At 41.4% G+C, this 20160-nt stretch overlaps 2 protein-coding genes across 26 annotated transcripts in view; one reads left to right on the top strand and one right to left on the bottom strand.

The window, feature by feature from the left end:
• Positions 1-15956, bottom strand: part of LOC133472856 (multiple PDZ domain protein) — a 30233-nt gene extending 14277 nt beyond the window's left edge. For 8 of the 11 annotated variants that reach the window (XM_061764295.1, XM_061764296.1, XM_061764300.1 and 5 more), the window contains exons 1-16: positions 15803-15956; positions 13896-13982; positions 11435-11601; positions 7552-7671; positions 7214-7353; positions 5597-5747; positions 5343-5465; positions 4315-4684; positions 3905-3993; positions 2917-3127; positions 2748-2825; positions 2542-2624; positions 1800-1946; positions 1556-1726; positions 841-1002; positions 542-751 (exon numbers count right to left, since the gene is read on the bottom strand). In XM_061764295.1, coding sequence (XP_061620279.1) covers positions 542-751; positions 841-1002; positions 1556-1726; positions 1800-1946; positions 2542-2624; positions 2748-2825; positions 2917-3127; positions 3905-3993; positions 4315-4684; positions 5343-5465; positions 5597-5747; positions 7214-7353; positions 7552-7671; positions 11435-11601; positions 13896-13911 — 2238 coding nt within the window. In that variant the 5' untranslated portion in view covers positions 13912-13982; positions 15803-15956. The remainder of the gene's footprint in view (positions 1-541; positions 752-840; positions 1003-1555; positions 1727-1799; positions 1947-2541; positions 2625-2747; positions 2826-2916; positions 3128-3904; positions 3994-4314; positions 4685-5342; positions 5466-5596; positions 5748-7213; positions 7354-7551; positions 7672-11434; positions 11602-13895; positions 13983-15802) is intronic. The other 3 variants (XM_061764298.1, XM_061764305.1, XM_061764306.1) reach the window with 1 other exon arrangement.
• Positions 4494-20160, top strand: part of LOC133472857 (adhesion G protein-coupled receptor L3-like) — a 140126-nt gene continuing 124459 nt past the window's right edge. For 13 of the 15 annotated variants that reach the window (XM_061764313.1, XM_061764311.1, XM_061764319.1 and 10 more), the window contains exons 1-2: positions 4494-4633; positions 19905-20036. The gene's annotated coding sequence lies outside the window, so the exon portion shown is untranslated. The remainder of the gene's footprint in view (positions 4634-19904; positions 20037-20160) is intronic. The other 2 variants (XM_061764309.1, XM_061764308.1) reach the window with 2 other exon arrangements.

Genomic DNA, 20160 nt, shown 5'->3' with positions numbered 1-20160 from the left:
TGGTTTCACCAAAAAACACCAGTTTCTGACCATACAGCAAAGAAAACAAGCAGAACAGTGATTTTGATGCTAATGTTTGTTGCTTTTGTGACAACTCCAAACAATACAAAAAAAGCTGAAAATGGCTTTTGATGAGAAAATAATAATTTATTTACAGATATGTAACAAAATAACGTGTTGTGAGGGACGCTGATTAAGTGCACGGCTCGAGTTGAACGTCAGTGGCTTTTTTACACGCCGTTCGTCATCCACCTCAAAAGCTGTGCTGATCTCACATCCACAGCGATGCAAAGCCGCCATCTACAGCGATCAGTTGGTCGCCACAGTAGTTTACAAACCTGAATTTCACAGAAAAGCTGGGCGAGACCCTCTTCCACGCCTACCCATTGAAAAATGTACTTTACGAATATATACGCCGGTGGCAGTGAACGGTGGGATACCAGTCGATGAATAGAATTGTCCAAGGCAGTGAATGAGTTGTTTAAATTGTAAACTTACCACAAACTACAACAAGACACCAAATAGGATTCTGAATACTTACGGGCAGGGGTTTGGCCACCCCGATTTGCACCATGCCAAGCTCAGCCCCCTTGAGAGCTTGGACAGCATCTTCCAGGCTGGCGCTTTCCAGGTTGGTGTCGTTGACGAACACCAGTCGGTCGCCCGGCAGGAGTCGTCCGTCCTGCTCGGCCACACCGTTGGGAACCACGGAACGAATCACGATGACCGTTTTGGCTGGGTCCAGTGGGTCCTGCGGTTGAGCCGGAATTATTAACATGTAACCAGAAACTGCTTTTAAACTCAACTAAGAAAATTGTTCCAAGTCCTTAGTCCTATTACCTGGTAGTCCAGAATGCTGAATCCCAATCCTCCTGCTCCTTTCTCCAGTTCAATATTTTGGATCTCCAGCTCCCACATGGCCAAAGGCGATGCCGTCGCCTCCGGAGTCACGTCATTTGCCGCTTCCACCACTTCCACGACGCTCAGGTCGATTTGTTCCTGCTAAAAAGGGAAAATAAAGCCCCTCAATTTCTTGTTTGGGATACTCGGGCTCAGATCAAGGCAGGAGCTGCCATTGAAGTGTCCTATTTCCAGCCAGCAGTGTTGGCGACTGGCGCTGACGTGTGTAACTGGAGTCGTGCTGCCTTTTTTTGTGAAACCTTAATCCATCGCGCTTGGCAATGTGGAGAACCAATGGAGCGACCGACAGCTCGGGCTAACTTAATCACATGTGGACAAGGAAGACAAGGACACTTTCTACAGCACGGGTTGAGCACACATCATCATCATTTACAACAACCGGTACTTTAAAAAAAACAAAAAAACATTCAGTTAAAATGGTTTCGCAGAACTAATTGCCTCTTTGGGTCTCTTTTCCACCAGAACCTCGAGCCATTTTGACCCATTGGGGCCATCGTACTTTAACATTTTGTGGATTGTGTTCATAAAATAAAATAATGAAAAATTCTTGATTTACATTCAGTTCGCAACTTTGACTACCCTGCACCTTTTTCTTCTCCATAGCCGTCGAGCACGGTAACAGAAAATAACATGCCTTTAATTGGCATCTGGCAGACGAAGCTTCCACTTGTGGTTTTGAAGCGTCGATGTCGGCCTGCTGGCGGGGGGCGGGTCTACAGCATGTCACGTACACACAGAGCGGCAGCTCCTTCAAGATTCGGACCACCTCCTTGTGGCTCTCACCGATCAGGGATATACCGTTGACCTGAGACCAAAAAAAAGGTTGCTGTTAAGCTGGGAACACATCTTTACGGTGCGTTACGGTCGGGCCCGCCTACCTCGACCATTTCATCTCCGCTGAATAGTTTGGCGCAACGGCCGACGGGTCCTTCGGGCAGCACGGAGCGGATGTAGTGATGGCCGCCGTTGGCTTCCAGGCTGATCCCAAGGCCGCTGTTCTCGCTGAATTTCTCCACCTGAGCCACCTTGTCCGAGCCGTCAGATCATTTCAATCACTTCTCAAACAAAATTAGGGGATATTCAGCTCTAGAAACATTTTCAGGGTGAACTTATTTCAACCTTGTTTTAACTTTTTAATACACGTCTTTTACTGTATACAGGATATTTCTACATAGTCAAAAACATTTCTGGGAAGCCGCTTCCATGCTTGGACGCTTGAGGACAATCAAAACAATGCAGGGATAGTCCCATAAAAGGAAGGTCAATTCTAAAAGTAAATGTTTTAACCAAGCCAAATGTTCTCTCCATATTTCTATCGGTTTACATTAGATCATTCGACTATATATTCCCCCCCCCCCCTTTTGGGGTCAATGACCCCGAACCAAACTAACATTTCGTGTTTCCCCTCTGTCCAACGACATTCACTCTGATGCCTTTCTGTGACTCTTCCAGTCTCCGTATCGCTGTTGCAACCTGCTAATGACGCTGTAGCGTCACAGAAAGGCATAGAAGTGGACATCCTTGGAATTCTTTCACGGCTCAAACGCATGTTGTGAAATGTTGCCGTTTTCACATTTTGAGTGTTTATTTTCGGAGGGCGGTGGGGGAGGGGTCACTTACGATGACTTCATTATTTGCGCCCAGAATCTCTCGCCACTTTTTCGCGAGTTCCTCTTCATCGAAGGGCGTCGGAGTTGTGGTCCCTTTAGGAAGTGAGCGGTAAACAAAAAAATGTCATCCAATCTCAAACGACAGGCTCCATTTGGGTGTTTGAGCACCAATTGTGTTGCCTGGATGTTCGATGCCCCTCCCCCCCAGCCTCTTACCGTGTTTGTCTTCTGTCAGCTGATCTACAACCGGCGTGACGGCGGGTCCTTCGTTCATTGTCTGCGACTGCGTTTCATCTGCGCGTACAAGAAACGACGGCACGGGGAGATTGAATCCAGTGCTTTGAAAGAAACCGTGTAATTGTTGCACTTGAAAGCCTTCGTCTACCTCGGTCTGCTTCTATCTGTCCCTCCACGTCCGGCTCGTTCAGGACGGCAGCAGACGGAGGCAGGATGGTGACGACGGGGGCCACGGCGGGGGGGATCTCGTCGGGCCGGAACCCCCGGCGGATCAGCTTCAGGTGGACGGCCTGGCCCGTGTGCCGGAGGACTTCCACGGCCTGTTGGTTGGTGTATCCCTGGATGTTCACGGCGTCCACCTACAAGCGGATTCATGGACATCGTGAATGTGCCAATAGCTAACAAAAACAGCGACTGACAACATCCCAAATTGCTATCAGTCGCTCAATTAACTACCAAGTAAAACAGCGAGACGTTCTATACTGGAAGAAATGAAGTAGTTATATCTAGTTGGGGCTCATTTTTAATGTACAATTATTAAGAACGGGATGGGTCATTGTGTTTAATCTTTTATATTCACAGGGGGGAAAAAAAAGGGTCATTAATTGTTAATTCCTCAAAATTATGCAAAGCCACAGACTGAATGGATTAATCGCTCCCTGTTGATAGCTCACATAAAACATTTCCTGCATAGCCAGCACTGTTAATAATAATAATATTAATTAGCGTTGATGGGGAAGGGGGAGGGGGGGGGGGGGGTCATCCCCGTGCTCGGGCGATTTAGTTACCGGGCTGATCATTTAAGAAAATAATAATAAAGCTTCAAGCAGTGACGAAGGGGCCCTCGCACACCTTTTGTCACGGTGACTCGTTGACAACCACAGTAGATGGCAAAATGCACAAAAAAAAAAAAAAAAAAAAAAAAAATTCACAACTTAGCGTGATACATCTGTCTAAGATAGCGCCTCTCGATTGGGGTAAAACATTTGTCAGGGGCTAGTTGGGCTCACAGCAGTCAACAACAACAACAACAACAACAACAACAATTTTTTTCATTTTTCACCCACATTGAGACCCCAAAAAGATGATGAATTAGTCGTTAATAATAACAATAAACGGGGCGCTGAAGCACTTACAGCCACGATCTGGTCTCCCACGTGAATGCGACCGTCTTGATCTACAGCGCTGTCTTTGGTTATGCTCTTGACGAAAATACCGGAGGGCTCTGAGAAAATGAAATGGGTGGGGGGGAAACATGGCTTAAATGTTCATTATTTTATATACATGTTGACGTTTTATTGCATTTGAATCAATATTTCCGTTTAACACTGCACAGTATTCACACCACTCCCCCCCAAAAAAAAAATTGGAATATTGGTTGTGGGGTGAACTTTCAGGATGAACCTAAAACGCACAATCTTCTCTAAACTTTTGAATGTCCAACTTTTCAGTGTTTCAGTACATTTTGCACAACTTTCTGTTTGGCAACAGACAAGGCGATAGGTTGCACAAAAATCCAATTTTTGATTCCGTCAATACTTCTCACCTGCATTTTTATCGCCAACATAACCGGCAATAGTGATCCCCAGCCCTTGGGTGTTCTTGATAAGGCTGACGTCGAACGCGCCTTCTTCTTCTTCCTTCTCATCGCCCTGTGAAAGGAGTTTTAGCACGTGGTGTCGTACGGTCCAGACGTGAATGCCGCTTTTCCGCGTGACGGCGACCTTGTCCGGCGGGAGTGACGCCGGCGTGGACGCGGAGACGGAAGGGTTCTCGTCCACGTGGCCCCGCGTGATGACCAGCTTCACCCGGTTGCCGCACTGTCGCAGAACCTGCGCCACCTGCTCGCTGCCCATTCCGTAGAGGTCAGTGTCTCCGATTCTTAGGATGTGGTCGCCGCTTCTCAGGCGGCCGTCCTTGAGGGCCAAAGGGTGTAAAAATTCAATTAGAGAATGACTGTAGACTGGGGACGTGAAAAGGTTAGAGCTAAGGACCACATTTGATTTTTAAAACAGATGTAGATAAGGTTAAAAAAAATGTAAAAAGTTGTTTGAAATTTTATATATTTTTTTAAATTGTAGAATTTATATTTAAATATGTAATAATATAATAAAAGCATTCTCATATTTTGTTTTATTTATAGTTACTTTGATTATAACTGATGGAACCACAAATATTTAATAAAATAAATACATTAAATCTACAATTGTTTATTTTACATATATTTAATTTGGGTTTTTTTTTTTAAATAAAATTGAAACAAGTATTTAGCAAGATAAATTTATGAAAAACCTAAAGATAAATTAATCCATTTTCATTCATTAAAAAAAACGGCTAAATTAACCAATAATTCACATTTTTAAAGAAATCACTCAATCCATGTTGAATGGAATTGCTTATCTTACTATTGTGTATTTTTATTTTTACTCGATCTAGACACTAGATCAGTTAAATAATTATTCAATGACATAAAAAAAATATTTTAAAGTGAATAATCCATTGTATTGCAACAGCTTAATGCAATTGTCTCTTGCTAACGTCGGCGCAGTTCAGGTTTGAATGAAGTGCAGTCACCTGGTCGGCGATGCCTCCAGGAAGGATGGTTTTCACAATAACGCCCGTCGTCTTCCCTCCCACGATACCAAAGCCCAGGCCGGTGCCGTCGTTGACCAGCTCGATAGTCTCCACGTGTTGCCACTAAACCACAACGGATGATTGAAAACCAAATATTAACGTGAAGGCAGTTTCGAGCGGTCAGCCGTTCCTGCCGTTGTTAAACCGAATCAGTTTGTGTGTCAGAGGGCGTTGCGGGACACGGCGGCGCTTGCCAGCTGAGGTATGGGTCCCCGGGCCACGATGAGCTGCACCCTCTCCGACGCCCTCTGCAGGATGCCGATGGCCTGCTGGTGGGTAACCGTCTGGTCGAGGGGCTGCCCGTTGATGGCCAAAATCTGGTCGGCTTCCTTCAGCTTTCCATCGCTGCAGCGGGTGCAAACAAATCTCAACAGTCAGCGAATTTTGTGTTTTACGACGAGTCCTCAAAGTTCGACACCGTAATCCGTCGACGCGCCGTGATGAAAACTTAGTTTCGCGATTTCGCTCGTCTCGCATCAGTCTCATACACGTGGTTCAAATTTGGGTGCAATCGGGCAAAATCTTTTAGCTTTTGTGGGACCCCTGGAAATGCTTAAATAAATCTAAAATGGCTGCTTCAAGCCGAAAAGGTTGACTTTTTTTGTGGCATTTGGTTTCCTTTTTCTCTTACTCACGGAAATTGTCTTCAGTGGCTGAATGTGCAGAAAATACAATACAAAAAGTTGTTTTTTTGAAGGAATGTTGGAAATGGCCAAAATGACCCAAAAATGGCCACTTCAAACGAAAATGGCAGACTTCCAGTGACTTTTTAGGCATGTGTTATTAGGACTTTTTTGTGGATCTAGCTATAATATACATGTCTACCAAATGTCATGTTGCGAAAGGAAACTGGCTTCAGGGGCTGAATTTTCCAAACAAATACAGGCCCATTGGAAAATAGCTACTTCAAGCCAAAATGGCAGACTTCCTGTTGGTCCTTGAGACTTTTTTGGTGGTTCTACTCATGACAGACTCGCCTACTAAATTTCATGCACCTTGCTTGGATCCGACTACAAAAATTTGGTATTTCACGATTGCAATGCGTCAATGTTGACTACTGCCAAAAACTCTTGCCGTAGCAGACGGTGGCGACACTACACGACAAGTATTCCGGTACCAGCGCCTCACATCTTTTACGATGACCGGGCTTTATCTCGTCACATCAAACGCTATCGGAGAAGCAGAGCCAGAAAAACGTGTCTCCAGTCAACGCGACCGGATACACTCGTAAACATGGGGACGATGACGACAACAACGCGCCGCGCGAAAACGCGTGGTGGTCATCACCGGTGCTCGTGAGAAGACGTTCATTCCTCATTGCTTGAGGTATGGTATGATCTCGTGCTTTTAATACAATACGGCTCCCAAGCGGGCAACAAAACGTTATGTAGCCCAGCAAGCTAGTACTAGCGCTAACGGTTGCACGTAAACATGCCGGCGTTCTGTCGAATCATCAACATTGGTTCGCGTGGGTGAATAAATATTGACAACGGTACTACGCAACCCCATTGGTCAACGTCAAAGGTGCGCTGTCGGAGAGTTGTCGTTGATATGTCACACCCCACGGAAGATATATATATATATAAAAAAAACAATCTAACATGCTAGACTTTTCATTTTGGCGTCCTAGGGCCAAATCGTTGGTCGTGGATTATGTCACACTACAAGAAATGTTGTCGTTCCCGACAAAATATGTCGGCCACGATCTAGGAAATCGGCTGCGATAGCTAATTGGGCCCATATCTGGGCTAAAACCCTGTCGTCTGATCTCAGCATAAGTGAAACGTGAAGATTTGAATCCATTCGCATACCTGTGAGCCACACTCCCCGCTTGGATCTCCTGGACGAAGATGCCCAGCTCGCCGCGGTTCTCGCTCTTCAGGCCCACCACGCTGAATCCCAGGCCCCCCATCGCCGGCTTCTGCAAGTCCACGTGGGCCACGTAGCGTCCCTGCATCGCACGAATTGCGTCTACGTTAGGCAGCGGAATCCAAACTATGTGCGGCCTTTTGAAGCTAGACATTGTCACTTTCCGTAGACTGTGTAGCCTTCGGAATTGTGTTTGCGGGGCTTCTCTTCGAATGCCTCCGGATACTTCTTATGAATAATACATGAAACCTATCGATTCAAATCAAGATTGGGTTTCTACCTGCGCCATAGTCTGAATAATCTGATCCAATTGATCACATTTGGTTTCGCCGGCGCTGATGTCCGAGGGCGCGACATGGCTGCCGTTGTGGTGCTCTTCTGTGACGTGAATGCCACACCCCTAGGAGGAACACACACACACACACACAGACAAATCTCATTTAGACAGCATCATGACATCACTGTCTGGATGCTTGGTAAGTGCTATGATCTTCCAGTCCAATATTCCGGATCCTGAATCTCGTTATCCAGCCCGTGATTAGCCGCATCCAGAAGCCGCCTAATCCTTCAGAAGATAATGGCTGTTTTTTCCACATTGGCTCTAAGGCTCGAAATACAATATTTCTATTATCATCGCGGGCCATCTGGATGCCTTAATGTGCTTGTTTTTTAATTACTGCTGTGACAGATGAACTGAAAGAATGCGGCAGAGTACATAAAAGCGTTTATTCCCCACCAAAGGGGGAGCCATGTTTACGACCAAAATGAATAGCACAGAAAAAATATTTAACTATCACGTCCTCAAGTTTGTTCAGTCGTCGGGTGGTCTATGAAGTGGCCATTGGTCGGAGCCACTGTTCGCGCCCTATCAAATTAACAGTGGATAGGATATACTCATACACAACTGTTTCATACTTAAGCAGTGATGGAAAGGTCATATGCAGTGTCGAATAAAGAAGTTGAATAACTCGGCTCAGTCGACGGCAATTTTCTGCCTCGAGGCTCCGCCGAAATAAAAAAAAATGAAAAAAAATAAACGTTCCGCCCCGAATCATATTTGCGCCGCCAGAACCAATGTTTATCATTTATTGCCGACGGACGCAGTTTTGGATGTCTGATAAACGACAGAGGAGTGTTTGTAAGGGATTTTTAAGACACTGTTAGCTGTGTAATATACAACCCCAATTCCAATGAAGTTGGGACGTTGTGTTAAACATAAATAAAAACAGAATACAATGATTTGCAAATCATGTTCAACCTATGTTTAATTGAATACACTACAAAGATATTTAATGTTCAAACTGATCAACTTCATTGTTTTTAGCAAATAATCGTTAACTTCAAATTTTATGGCTGTAACACGTTCCCAAAAAGCTGGCACAGGGTCATGTTTACCACTGTGTTACATCACCTTTTTTTTTTATCAACATTCAATAAACGTTTGGGAACTGAGGACACTAATTGTTGAAGCTTTGTAGGTGGAATTCTTTCCCGTTCTTGCTTGATGTACAGCTTCAGCTGTTCAACAGTCCAGGGTCTCTGTTGTCGTATTTTACGCTTCACATTTTGCCACACGTTTTCAATGGGAGACAGGTCTGGACTGCAGGCAGGCCAGTCTAGTACCTGCACTCTTTTAGTACGAAGCCAGGCTGTTGTAACACGTGCAGAATGTGGTTTGGCATTGTCTTGCTGAAATAAGCAGGGACGTCCATAAAAAAGACGTGCTTGGATGGCAGCATATGTTTCTCCAAAACCTGTATGTAGCTTTCAGCAGTAATGGTGCCTTCACAGATGTGTAAGTCACCCATGCCATTGGCACTAACACAGCCCCATACCATCACAGATACTGGCAGTCCGGATGGTTCTTTTCCTCTTTGGCCCCATCCTTGCTTGTGAATGGCTGAGCAATTTAGGGAAGCCCCTTTTATACCCAATCATGGCACCCACCTGTTCCCAATTAGCCTATTCACCTGTGGGATGTTCCAAACAGGTGTTTGATGAGCATTCCTCAACTTTCTCAGTCTTTTTTGCCACCTGTCCCAGCTTTTATGGAATGTGTTGCAGCCATAAAATTCTAAGTTAATGATTATTTGCTAAAAACAATAAAGTTTATCAGTTTGACCAATAAATATCTTGTCTTTGTAGTGTATTCAATTAAATATAGGTTGAACATGATTTGCAAATCATTGTATTCTGTTTTTATTTGTTTAACACAACTCCCCAGCTTCATTGGAACTGGGGTTGTACATATAACGTGATATCTGAGTGAGCTGAATCATAGTTAGCATTTTTTTTTAAATGGTCGTCACTAGCGTGCTAATGCTAATCACGATTGCTAACCATTTAGCTGTCTCAAATTCTGTCCACCAAATGTATACCATACACTCAGTACCAACATATGCAGTTTATGGACCCTGCAAAATGAAAATAAAAAGGATGTTAGGAGTTGAAATAAAAATAAAATAGCGGGGAAGATTATTATTCAATCATTTGACCAATGATCAATAAGAGAATCGATTCTAAATTGTGGATTCAGTGCATTGTGTTTTTTTTTTTAAATTTCATATTCATATGGCGCATAATTCACTAAATCGCAGGATTTTGAGTGTATGCTGTAATGTTTTTGTGTGTTTAATAAGTGTATGGTAGATGTTGATATGAGTCTGGGGAAGATTAATAAGAAAATATGTATAAATAATCCCCAAATTCTCTCGGTGCTACGTCGCGGATTTCAGACTATTGCGGGGGGTGGTCCGGATACTAACCCACGCGATAAACGACTGATTACTGTCCATTATGAAAGCTATATAAATGCAACAAACAAATGCCCGTCAATTTAGTATTTCCTTCCTGGCAGGAAAATGGTTGCCCACCCCCTGTTTAAGTGAATTTTGGTGTCAATTAAATGACGAGCAGAGTGGCGCACGCTCCCCGACAAAATCCCATAGGCCTCGGCAGCGTTAGCGTAGCATGCTGCTAAAGTCCATGCGCTTTGTTGGCCGGGCTAACTAAGAGGATTAAAGTTCCAGTCTGGTTCTTGCACATTTAAGAAATTGTTTCCGCCCCGCTTCACACACAACCAGCGGCCTCGTTGCCATGGCGACACGGGACGGGCTGACCGAGGCCCACTGTGTTGCTTTACTTCGTAGGAATCTGAACAGCGCAGCTCTTTTTTTTTTTTTTTCCCCTCCTCTCATCTAAGAACCCGACCCACCCTCTTGCCTCCCACTTGCATTGCTCGCATATTTTCATCTGGCTTCCTGCGGCCCCTGAAAGAGCTCTTTGCTGGCTACGGTAACGTTCAGCTCGCAATAGCGAGACTACCGGAGATATTGTGAAGATGAGCAGGGCTCCACTCCACTCAACAATGGGTGGGTGGGTGGGTGGGTGGGGGGGGGGGAAGAGTGTGCAAGGATGGTTGGTTAGAATCGGATTGTGGCCACCACATACAGTAGCTATAACGTGTGCATAAAATGGGGCCACTAATTAGGTATAATGCGCACCCAAAATGTTAATTTACGGCCGCAAAAATACTTCTCTGTGGCCACGGATTAGGCTTAACATGCGCTCAAAATTCAAAATTGGGGCCACAATTGTCATAACTAGTGTAAAATGGTCATTTTTTTACCACAAAAATACTTCTTTGTGGCAATTAAACAGGTGTGACGTGCACTCCAAATACAATTTTGTGGCCACAATATAGATATAACATGCGCACAAAATGCTAATTAATTAATGCTAAACAATTACACACATTTATGGCTAAGAATTATGTATAAATTCCACAGAAAATACTAATTTGTGGCCACAATGTTAAGTTGTAATAAACCATGTGCACAAAATGCTAATTTGTAGAAACAAAAATACACTATCGTACATGCTGTCTGCAGACAGGTCTGCATTGGCAAATGAGAATCCGTTATCAATTGCCTTACCTATATAAATGAATATATAAATAATAATAAAGAAATATAGCATGGCCAGAGTCACTGGAATACCTTTACGATAAAATAATCAGTGAATATTGTGTTTTGATATCAAAATATTGCAAATGTGAATTGTTTTAGCTGCTGAAAGCGCAATAGTAGCATTTCTGTGATGTCATCATCCTCGTCACAACCCCGCCGCCCTCCTCATTCCCCGATTCCGAACGGAGCGGTCACCTGGTCTTTGAGCTGCTGCACAGACTTCTGCAAGGCCAGGATCTGGTGGAAGAGGGGGCTCTGGAGCACCGACTTGAGCAGGCTGAGCTTTTCCTCGGTGGGCACCTCCCCCCGCTCCTTCAGCTTGGCCTGGAGCCGCTCCACTGCCTGCAAGGCACGCTGCGTGTCTGAGAGGCGTCACATATTTCAGTGACAGGCGAAGAGAGAAAGAGAGAAGGAGGACGCAACACAGGCAAAACGCATTTATTCATTTGGGATATGAAGACAGTCGGGAATTGGCCCCGCGAGCGAGCAGGGGCGGAGCTACGTGCTGGTCATGGGTGGCCGCAGCTACCGTAGACTGAAAGTGCTCCACCCCACTGGCGTCCTTCCCTCCCCGTGTTTGTAAAGGGGGAAAAAGTTAGATCACCCGTAATTTCTCGTATATGATACCCAATTTTTTGCTATTCATAGAAAAATCAAGGGTGCGTATTATGAAGTTAAGCACTTGATTTGAGCACGTAATACTTTCTTCTTATTTACTTGCTCTTATTTTGAAATTCACAGCCCTACTTTTACTTAGCAAATGAGAAAACACAGTTGTGCTCATATGTTTGATTACCCAGGCAGAATTTGTAAGATGGGTACAGTTCTTTAAAGACAACATGAAGGGCCAGGCGAAACACATTTAATTGTATTTTAATGGGATTCAAATTAAACTGTCAAGGATTTCCGAAAAGCTTTATCATTAAACATAACATAACAATAAATAAATTAGTGATGGTTGTTGTTCAGTCATCAGTCGTATTTAAAAAAAAAACAAAAAAACAAAACAAAACAATATTTCACAAATTCTGCCAGGGTAAACTTATGAGCACAACTGTGCATATATACAGTCATACGTACCCCTGTCATACTGGAATAAAAGTGTAGGCTACGCCTTTTCATAACCTCTAGGTGGCGGTGGCATATTGGAATGAAAGTGTACGGCTTTTTCATAACCTCTAGCATACATTTATAAAATGTGAAAGTTTTTTTTCCATTTTCCCCCGATACCTATGTTTAATGCGCACTATTGACTTTTGACAATTTTTTTTGGGGGGGGGGGGAAATGTGCATTATACACGAGAAATTACGGTACTTTCATTCCAATATGCAATGTCTGTTACAAATTTGTATATAATATAATAACTAGGGCTGCAACTAATGATTCATTTCACAATCTATTAATCTGTTGATTATTTTTTGATTAATCGATTAGATTTGCTGTTGAGAGGCTGAAATTCAGAGGATTGAAGCTAAGCGAGGTCTGGAAACGATTATAATCCATTTGCTGTCGATTCATTGAGTAATTGTTGCACCTCTAATAATATAATTTTTCACTGCTTACTGAAAATCATCTTGGCGAGCGCCGCCATATTGATATCTTATCATATCATTTGCAATCATGTCCGTTTAACGTAACAAGGCACTAGATTTAGCGTCTTACTTTACTAAATGGCAGAAAAGATCACCGGTGAACTTTGTCATATACATTTTGCACGTGTGTAATTATCATTCCTTAGACTGAATAACTGCTACCATAAACGGAAGTGTCAGTGTCGTGGGCAAGCATTTTCTGCTTTCGTTTTGTTTGGCGCGCGCAAAGGTAGGCATTTCCTGTTTACGTCAGAGAGCTTTAAAATTTCTTTGAAAGATGTCGTAAATTCAAATTGCTGTGCGGATAATACTTCAGCTTTTTTTTTTTTTAGCATGGATATCAACAATTCTCTGGTGCGTATTATGCAGAGGTACAAGGAAAATTCAGCTGTGAAAGTGCAATTTTGGGGAATTACGAGAAATTACAGAAGTCATCGGGCAGATTTTCAGTCACTGTTCATGCAGTCACTGGCCGGTCGGTCGACTGGCCTCTCCCTGTCTATGAAAAACACCTTGGCCACAGTCTCTGTTCAGCCGTTGGCCGGTTATGTGGTGTTTTTCATCAGGAGCAAAACAACTGTTTTCAATGTTTTCGGAGCCCATAGGGCAAATTGTGGAAGCGTATCAGAAGGAAATGAATCAAATCTTGCGTGCGCTTGGCAGAGCCTGCGTAAGCTCTTCGGTGGGGCCAGGCCACTGTCATGTGGACAAAAATGAAGCAATTTCCAGTGCTCGCTGACTGTGACTATCACCTAATGGGGCATGGGTGGGGTCCAAAGCGAGGATTTGTTGTTTGAACAAAGGCTGTCGACAGCACCCCGGCGTCAGCATGTTTTCCCTCACTCGGAACTACACAGGTAATCTTATTAGAAACACATTAATTGGCCGCGCTTGAGAGGGTGCACAAAAGGTTCGAGTGAGAAGACGACGGTGCAGCATTGCGTTCACGCTAAAGTTAACATTTGACAGATGGAAGTCAACGCTTAACAGTTAGGATCATCATTTGCCGCACAATGACTCCGTGGAGTGCATTAGGGCTCCATTAAGAACGGTATCGACTCACCCATTGTTTCAATCATTTTTACAGCTCCACCTGGACGGGATTTCGCCCCATTAAAAGGAGTTTCGCACTCGATCCGCTTGTCAAGGCCTGCAAAGCAAAACATAATGTTAGCATCGACAACGGGAGAGGTTAAGGTTGCGACTTCGACTATCGGCACGTTCGCTCACTCGTTGGCCAGCCGACAGCCGTGAAATAGACAACGGCCCGAGTCAGTGAAGTTGCCGATAAAACAGGCAATGATCACTGTTATATGGATCTAATTTTAAGATGATTAATGATGATTAACAGGATTCCTTTCTATCTTTTTTTTGTCATATTATGATGCAACTCCCGGTTTCGTATTGACGCTTGTTAAAACTCATTCACTGCCAGCCCTCCCGCTTACCATGGATAATTGACCTCAAAAGCCGTCAATGGCAGTGAATGAGCTAAAGTCCTGTCCAATATAAAAGATACTTCCGATATTCAAGAGCACCCTTGACATTGGCATATAGCATACAGGAGGTGCGGTTTTATTCCCTCTCGTTGCACGTTGTGCAAAAAGACGAGAACTTCAACGGATACTTAAAAGAATAACGTCTTTAAATTGAATAAAATGGACTTTTATAATTAATTAGGTTTTAATAAAATTCGGTTTGGTTCTTTAAGAAAACATTAAATCGATAAATACTTGTTGCTATATGAAATGAAAATGCATTTTTTTCGAACATATTTCATGTTAAAACTAATGTCAGGTGGTACAACCAATGCAAATCAATAATTGATAGGTTAAAGTGATCAAATGGTTTTCTTAATATTATCTGTGCAGTTGTTATACTAAATATATGAATTTGTGTAATTATCTTCCTGTCTTTAAATATAAAATTGGATGTTAGCCATGCTTAAAACCTGACCTACAGAATGCAAAAATTTCTGCAGAATCTCAAAAATCTAGACACTGCACCGTAAGGGATAGTTGCCAAAGAATTCATCTCAAAATAAAGATAAGGAATGTATATATATATATATATATTTATTTTTTTATACATATTTGGTTTCGCCACTTGACTTTTTTTGTTTTTGTGAAGTTAAAAAATAAGTTAAAACCGTAATAGAAGGTATTCAATGAATGAGACAAACACATTGTACTGGACTAAAAAATAAAAAAAAAGCATTACCTATTAATCTTATTTAAAAAAAATACAAAAAAATGTAAAGGCTTTATTGGTTATTGACCATCATACTTGATACAACCACAGCAATATCTATGCATATGCATATATTGTATCATATGCAGTGCTGTACTTTTGTCCACATTGTTTTGATTGGTTTTTGTTTTGTTCTGTTTGTTGTTTTTAAAGAATAATGAGTTTTAAAAAAAAAAAAGAAGAAAAAAGTGATGTTATGAATCTGACTAACTGACAATGATCCATGGACGACCGTTCACTCATTAGCTCGCTTGCAGGCACCGGACTAAAGTCCGCAACCCGTTTGATGGTTTTTCCTCGCTGGTTTCCCCACACAAGCAACGAACAATACGTACACGGGCGTGTGACACAATCAGCGTTGGCTTCGCTTGCATGTTGACTCGTAAGCGAGGCGAGGACAATCCGCTTTTCTCGACTCCTCCTCCTCCTTTTTTTCCTCCTCCTCCTCCCCCCCCGGTCCAGAATCTCATCCGTGGCTACAAAAGCAACAGGCTTCCGAGCGACATAACTCGTGGCCAACTTTGCTCATATTTGCCGATAACCGAGGAAAATTACAATGTTTTAAAAATAATAATAATAGATAAATAAAACAAAACAAAAACGCAATCGAAACTCATTCGTCGTGTTTGTCTTGAACGCCTCAACTCTCGCCGTGACAGAAGCCAAAGCCCCATTCGGAAATATGTATTTTTTTAAATGAACCAGCAAATATCTACTTACATGGAGCTGCGCTTCCCCCCGCGGACGGTGTCCAACGCGAGCTCGTGTTGTCCCGCGGCTAACGGCGCACTGACCCGGGCTTAATAAACAAAGGGGGCGTAGCGTAACCCGATCCTGCTGCTGCGGTCGCTCGGCAAGGAGAGAGACGCTCCGAGCAGGGGCGGAGGGCTGTGTCTCTGGGCTTAAGGCCCCCCCTGGTGGCGGCCTTCGCTCTCTGCAAACACCAAAGCATGAAATCATGATGCTTAAGCTGTTTCATTCTTTATAGACCACTGCCTGTAATTTAATAAGAAAAAAAAATAGCTGTATTGTACTGTCTAGAAACGTACAGTGACAACATCATTCAGTGGACTATAAAGAATGAAACAGCTTCAGCATCATGATTTCATGCTTTATTTCAGTGGACATTGTGCCGCTACCTCTAGTGTGTGTACCTTGACCACTAGGGGACGGTAAAACCCATACGTAATACTCAGACAAAGCTGAATAAGCTCTAGTAATATATATATATATATTTGCAGAGGATAAAGAATATATGCATGTGAGTATTGTTATATTGTCTGTCTACACATGTTTCTGCATTTTTTTTGCTCAGATATCCATAACGGCTACAAAATCAAGGCTATTCGTTAGCCCAGCTATGGTGTTTTGCATTGTGTGTTAGCTTTAAGCTAGTGGTTGGTTAGTTCAATTTAGTCAGGTTACGTTCTTGGGTCGAATACACTACATGTAAGTTTAATGTAGATTACTGCCACCTACAGGAGTGGAGTATCAAGTGCAAACAACTACTGACGACTGTGATTTTTCATGCAACAATGTGTATATTTGAATTTTTTTTCATCATTTTGCAATATGTTCGTTGTCGTATTTTCCCTTCTATTTGCTGTAATTTCTGTCTTTTTTTGGTATTTCTCTCACAATCTTTTAGTGTATTTTTAATCCGATACTTTTGTACCTTTTCCTAATATTTTGGTATTTTTAACTTGAATACTTTTCGTTTTTGTGTAATATATTTTTTAAATAACATTTGTGTATTTTTCACATAACTCCTTTTATTTTATTTTGTATTCTTAAAATATTTTCTGCGTAATGTTTCCATATTTGTAGATTAACATTTCTAAATTCCTGCACAATGGTGCCTTGAGATACAAGTTGATCTTTCCCAATTGAAAAGAATGGAAATGCAATTAATGTGTTCAAGCCTCGGCCAAAAATTGTTTTAATCTGTATTTTAAGGAGGAAACTAGCTCACTTTAATAGTGTACTTTAAACGCCACACAGTAATGACATAATTAAATAGAATTAAAAATAATGATTTCTTTATTTATTTTTTGTCACACTGCATTAATTCAATGCTGCTCCTTCTAGTGTGCCTGCCCTGGCCACCTGGGGGCAGTATAAGACATACAAACAAATATGTATTTGTATTTTGTTTTCTATCTTGTCTTTTTCCTATTCATTTTTATTTTTTAAATATGACTTTCTTGTCCAATATAAAAATTTCCCCCCTAATATATATATATATATATTTTTAATTTGTTTAATTTTTGTTGAATATGAAATGAAAACTAGAGGCACATTCGGAAACAAAGGAAAAACATGCGTTTCCATGCCATTAAAATCACTAAATGTCATCTAACCGCTGACAAAATGTCACGGCCGTCAACTTTAAAGGCAATTTGCTACACCTCCGATAATAGCGTGCTTAGGATCATCGATATCAGCAAAATGACAGCAGTCTTTTTTTTTTTGTGCAGGAATGACTTATTCCGCGCGAAATCCTCCCTGGGAGAACGGTGAGCAGTTAAGTGCATGAAGTCATATGATGCAATAAAGAGGTGCCCCCGAGGTTTGCGAGCTCAATATGTCTACGCCGCTGATTGAATTAAAGCGGCGACGGCGGAGAGCGACGCCGCTGCCGCCGTCGTCCGCCTCGTCTTTTGATTCATCGCCGGTGAATCGGTCAATATTCACAAAAGGCTGACATGCAATAAAAGCCCTGCGACGGCATTAGATCACTATCACTAACACTAAAAATCTCATTTGTTCCTATGCTGGTTTTTACACTAGCTCGAACTGTCACTGGTAATTACTCAGCTACATGTTTTTATTGTGTTATTATCCTGTGAACCGAGTAACAGTCTGGCTATAGCGATGACCCTTTTTGCACAGCTTCACTAAAAAACATTAATCTGTGCCTTTATTACATTTTTTGCCGGATTTTGGAGTCAGCCAGCCCTCCCCGAAATGGCTCCCGCTGGCTCAAAATGCTGCCGCTTGCCTCTTAACTGGAGCCCACAAGAGGGAGCACTTAACTCGCACTTTGGCCTTAATCCACTGTCCCAATCGTATCTGTGCATGTGATTTCCAATTAGTTTTAAGATGATTATTTTTTCCCCCCTTTTTTAAATCTCTAAATGGTCTCGGGCCCTCACTGTCCCTTTTTAAAACGCGTCTTTAAACCCATGTTTATTCTTTTGCTTTAAACTTGGCATGAGCCACTGCACCTGTTTTGGTGTTTGATTGTTAAAATTCTCGAGCCTTGTTTTATTGTTTTGATTGTTTCATATTTTGTTTCATTTTCATCATTGCACAGCACTTTGTTCCATATATGGTGGTTTGTAAAGTGTTTTATAATGAGGTATTAGGTGTATTAACGTTTCAAATCTTCACTATTGCTACAAACCATCTGTGTTATTTTCTTTTTAATTGTTTATTATTTTTACATAACTATTTTATTTTTTGTTCAAAATGTTTATTTAAAAAAATACTATTATTGTTCAATTTTATTTTTTGTTCAAATATCTTCCATAAAATTTGGGATTTCTCATGAAATACTTTAAAAATATTTTCCTGGAATGCTTATAATGTTTTCCTTAATTATTTCCATATTTTTTGTTGAATATTTTTGCATTTATCATGTAATATTTTTCAATTATTTTGTTTATGTATTTTTTCCAGGTCTTTTAGTTTTGTATTTTTTGTACTGTTTTCTAATATTTGTGTATCTTTCGTTAAAATCAAATACATATACATGTATTATTATTATTTAAAATACATATACTATATAATTTCTTTGTATATTTGCTGTATATATTGTCCAACATTTAAAGAAAAATTCTGTTTTTCTGTTAAATATTTGTAGATTTTGTAGATAATTATATTACACTGAGTATATATGGTAACATATTTCCTGATATACAATATTTGTCTCTCTTCCCTGATCATATTATATCTTTCCATTATTTGTATATTTTGTATCCAGTATTTTATCAGTTTATTTCCCAACATTGTTTTTTAATCTGTATATTTTTTTTATGTAATCTGATTCCCACGCCCCTATATATATATGTATATATATATATATATATATATGACTAAAAATTATGCTATTAGTTTTGTAAAAAGCATCACGATCTTGCGGTGGTATGGGCGTCTTTCATTCCACTTCGGTGTGCGGTGGGCGTTTTGTGCCCGGGTTTGCTGATGTAATGTCCAGTGTGGGCAGGCACGACTTGCCTGGTCGTGCTACACTTAAAAAAAAAAAAAAATAATAATAATAATCAATTTGGACTGCTGTAAAGACATCCTTGTGGAAAAAAAAAAAATATATATATATATATATATATATCATGCAATATTAGGAATTGTAAAATGACAGGTTATCGGCAGGGTCTTGTGACCGTGTAGGCACGTGCAATTATTTCACAAAGCAAAAAAAAAAAGGTTTACGTATTACTAATCCTCTTGCAATATTACAGTTTTATTTCGATAAAATTCTGACTTTTCTCATATATTATTTCCCGAAAATTACACACGTTTACACAACCTCTACGAATAAAATTATGGGATAAAACCGCTGCCTCTTTGTTGATACAAACCCAATGCTACAACGGCACTTTGAAAGCTTTTTCTTTTTTTTTTTTTTAAATTAAATTTAAATTTTAAAATTTTTCATAGAACCACTGTGCTACTCGACATCGCACCTTCACCCAAACATTTATGTCTATTTTTTTTTTCAAAACTTTGAATGTATTCTAAAAAAAAAAAGATGACTTTTGAATATTATTGCTGTGAAATATATATATATTTTTTTTTTCAGCCCCCGCCGCGTTGTCCTTGCATTGTCAAGCGAAGCCCATGAATAATGCAGACGTTGTCATCATACCATGTGGGTCCTTGAGGCACTTGCAGAGATGCTGGGCATGCAGGCGCATCTCATGTTTGCTGCTAGGTGGAGCCCGAGTATATGACGAGAGGGGTGATGTGTGTGTGTGTGTGTGTGTGTGTGTGTGTGTGTGCCTGCCCCCCATCCCCCCTCCCACTTCCACTCTTTCACCTACCCACACTCTCTCTCT

This window comes from Phyllopteryx taeniolatus, chromosome 23 (assembly GCF_024500385.1).
Source record: "Phyllopteryx taeniolatus isolate TA_2022b chromosome 23, UOR_Ptae_1.2, whole genome shotgun sequence".
NCBI classification, from domain to species: Eukaryota; Metazoa; Chordata; class Actinopteri; order Syngnathiformes; family Syngnathidae; genus Phyllopteryx; species Phyllopteryx taeniolatus.
This window is presented reverse-complemented; position numbering and strand designations above follow the sequence as displayed.